At 34.5% G+C, this 2,003-nt stretch overlaps 1 protein-coding gene across 1 annotated transcript; it reads left to right on the top strand.

Annotated features, from left to right (window-relative positions):
* Positions 1-831: 831 nt before the first annotated feature.
* Positions 832-1,491, top strand: LOC131040635 (germin-like protein subfamily 1 member 1). The gene has a single exon (XM_057973590.2). It carries the CDS (start codon positions 832-834, stop codon positions 1,489-1,491), a length of 660 nt encoding a protein of 219 aa, XP_057829573.2.
* The last annotated feature ends 512 nt before the right edge of the window (positions 1,492-2,003 follow it).

The raw sequence follows: 2,003 nt of genomic DNA on the forward strand, positions 1-2,003 counted from the left end.
AGATGAATTTGATTAAAATATTGTATAAAAAATTAGTTTAAGGTGAATTATTAAATAAATAAATAAATTTATTGAAGAAATAATTTAATTTAAAAAACGTCAAGAGACATTCTATAACACATCAAGAGATGGATTGTAATTGGGGTGAGTGTGTTAATGTTATAAAAATAAATAATGTAAATACAATTAAGTTCAAAGTAATAATACTTTAAAGTAAAATAAAATAATTTTAGAATAGATAAAATAGTTTTAATTGATATCTAGATATCTATACTAGCTTTCAAATAGGGTTGCAAGCTAAGTGGGTTTAATCTTGGAGGATACTCTATGATTAAACACGGTTGAGTTGGAGTAGTATTGACCTCCTGAGACCCATTGCGTCACCTCTTTGAACATCACAATGCAATGAATGCTAAGTCTACCATACATTTTCATGAGAAATGTTTTCTTGTGAACCACTACTCATAAAACATAAATCATTAGAAAAAATAATTTACTTTATTTAATAAATTATTTAAAAATAGCTGAAAATATTAATTAAATAACTGATATTATTTAATTAATGCTACCAAACCTGATTACCAAATATCTACACAATTTGCAGTATCTACAATTAGAAACTAGTAAAACATAATTATATACTATCAAATAGTAAAAAGACACATCATCTGCTAAAACTTACCTTGAACCGTGCGCCACATCTCCACCACACAAACCCTAATTCCCAGAGATCACCATCATTTACAAACAGAACCCGAATTCTATATATAACACATTCCAACAAATCTCAAACATAAAAAAATCATTGCAAAGCTCTATTCCTGAGATCCAATGGCTTCACTACCTCTATCTTCCATTCCTCTCCTTTTCCTGCTTCTAATTCCCACTATAACTGCAGACCCAGATGCATTGCAGGATTTCTGCGTAGCAGACACCAAATCCTCCACAACTTTCTTCAATGGCTTGCCTTGCCTGAATCCCAGTGAGGTCACCGGAAAACACTTCACCACATCTGTTCTGAACAAGCCGGCAAATACTTCAGGCAACCCATTTCTGTACGGTGTGACAATCACAAGCCCACAGGCATTGCCGGGAATCAATACTATGGGAATTGCACTAGCTCGTGTAGATGTGGAAAAGGGTGGTCAGGTGCCTGCTCACACACACCCAAGAGCCGATGAATATGTTTGCATTATGGAAGGAACATTTAATGGGGGATTTGTGGATAGCAACAACAATTATTATTCTCAGACTGTGAAGGCTGGCGATGTGTTTGTGTTTCCCAGGGGGACAATTCACTTCCTTCAAAACATTCATGACGGTCATGGATATATGTTGGCTGGATTTAACAGTCAGAATCCAGGGCTGGCTGTTACTCCATTGCAAACATTCGCTTCCAATCCGGCCGTTCCTCCCCTTGCCCAGGCGTTTCAGATTAGTGAGAAGGATGTGCGTAAGATTAGAAAGAAACTTGGGGGCAGTGGAGGCTAAGGTAAGTGATCTTGTCAATGTTGTCGTTTCATCTGGTTTAGGAGGTGTTGATGAAATAAGTCTGGTTTTTGTTTTTCAATTGGGAGATGAGGTAAGAAGATTGCCATGAAGTCGTGTAGAATTCAACAATTTACTTATATCAGCTCTTTTTGAAGGAATACTACTTGTTTTAGTTAATTGAACCATGTCAATATCAACTCTTGTGAAGGAAAAATATTTGTTTTATTTAATTGAACTATCTTGTCAATGTTGTGGTTCTATCTAGTTTAGGAGTTGTTGAAAAAGTAAATTTGGGTTTCGTTTTTCAATTGGGATGCTCTTCTTTGTTGAGTTCAAATAAAAAAAAGGTTTGGATGTCACGTAGAATCAATAATTTGTTTATAAAAAAGTGATATCATCAATGGTTCTTTACTATTCCATAAGCTATCTATCATACAGTGTGTGATCTTAAATTTTGATGTAAACAAACATACAATCCAAGTCAATCCAAGTCAATAGCAGTAACTAGAACT

The sequence above is a fragment of the Cryptomeria japonica genome, chromosome 1, assembly GCF_030272615.1.
Source record: "Cryptomeria japonica chromosome 1, Sugi_1.0, whole genome shotgun sequence".
NCBI lineage: Eukaryota > Viridiplantae > Streptophyta > Pinopsida > Cupressales > Cupressaceae > Cryptomeria > Cryptomeria japonica.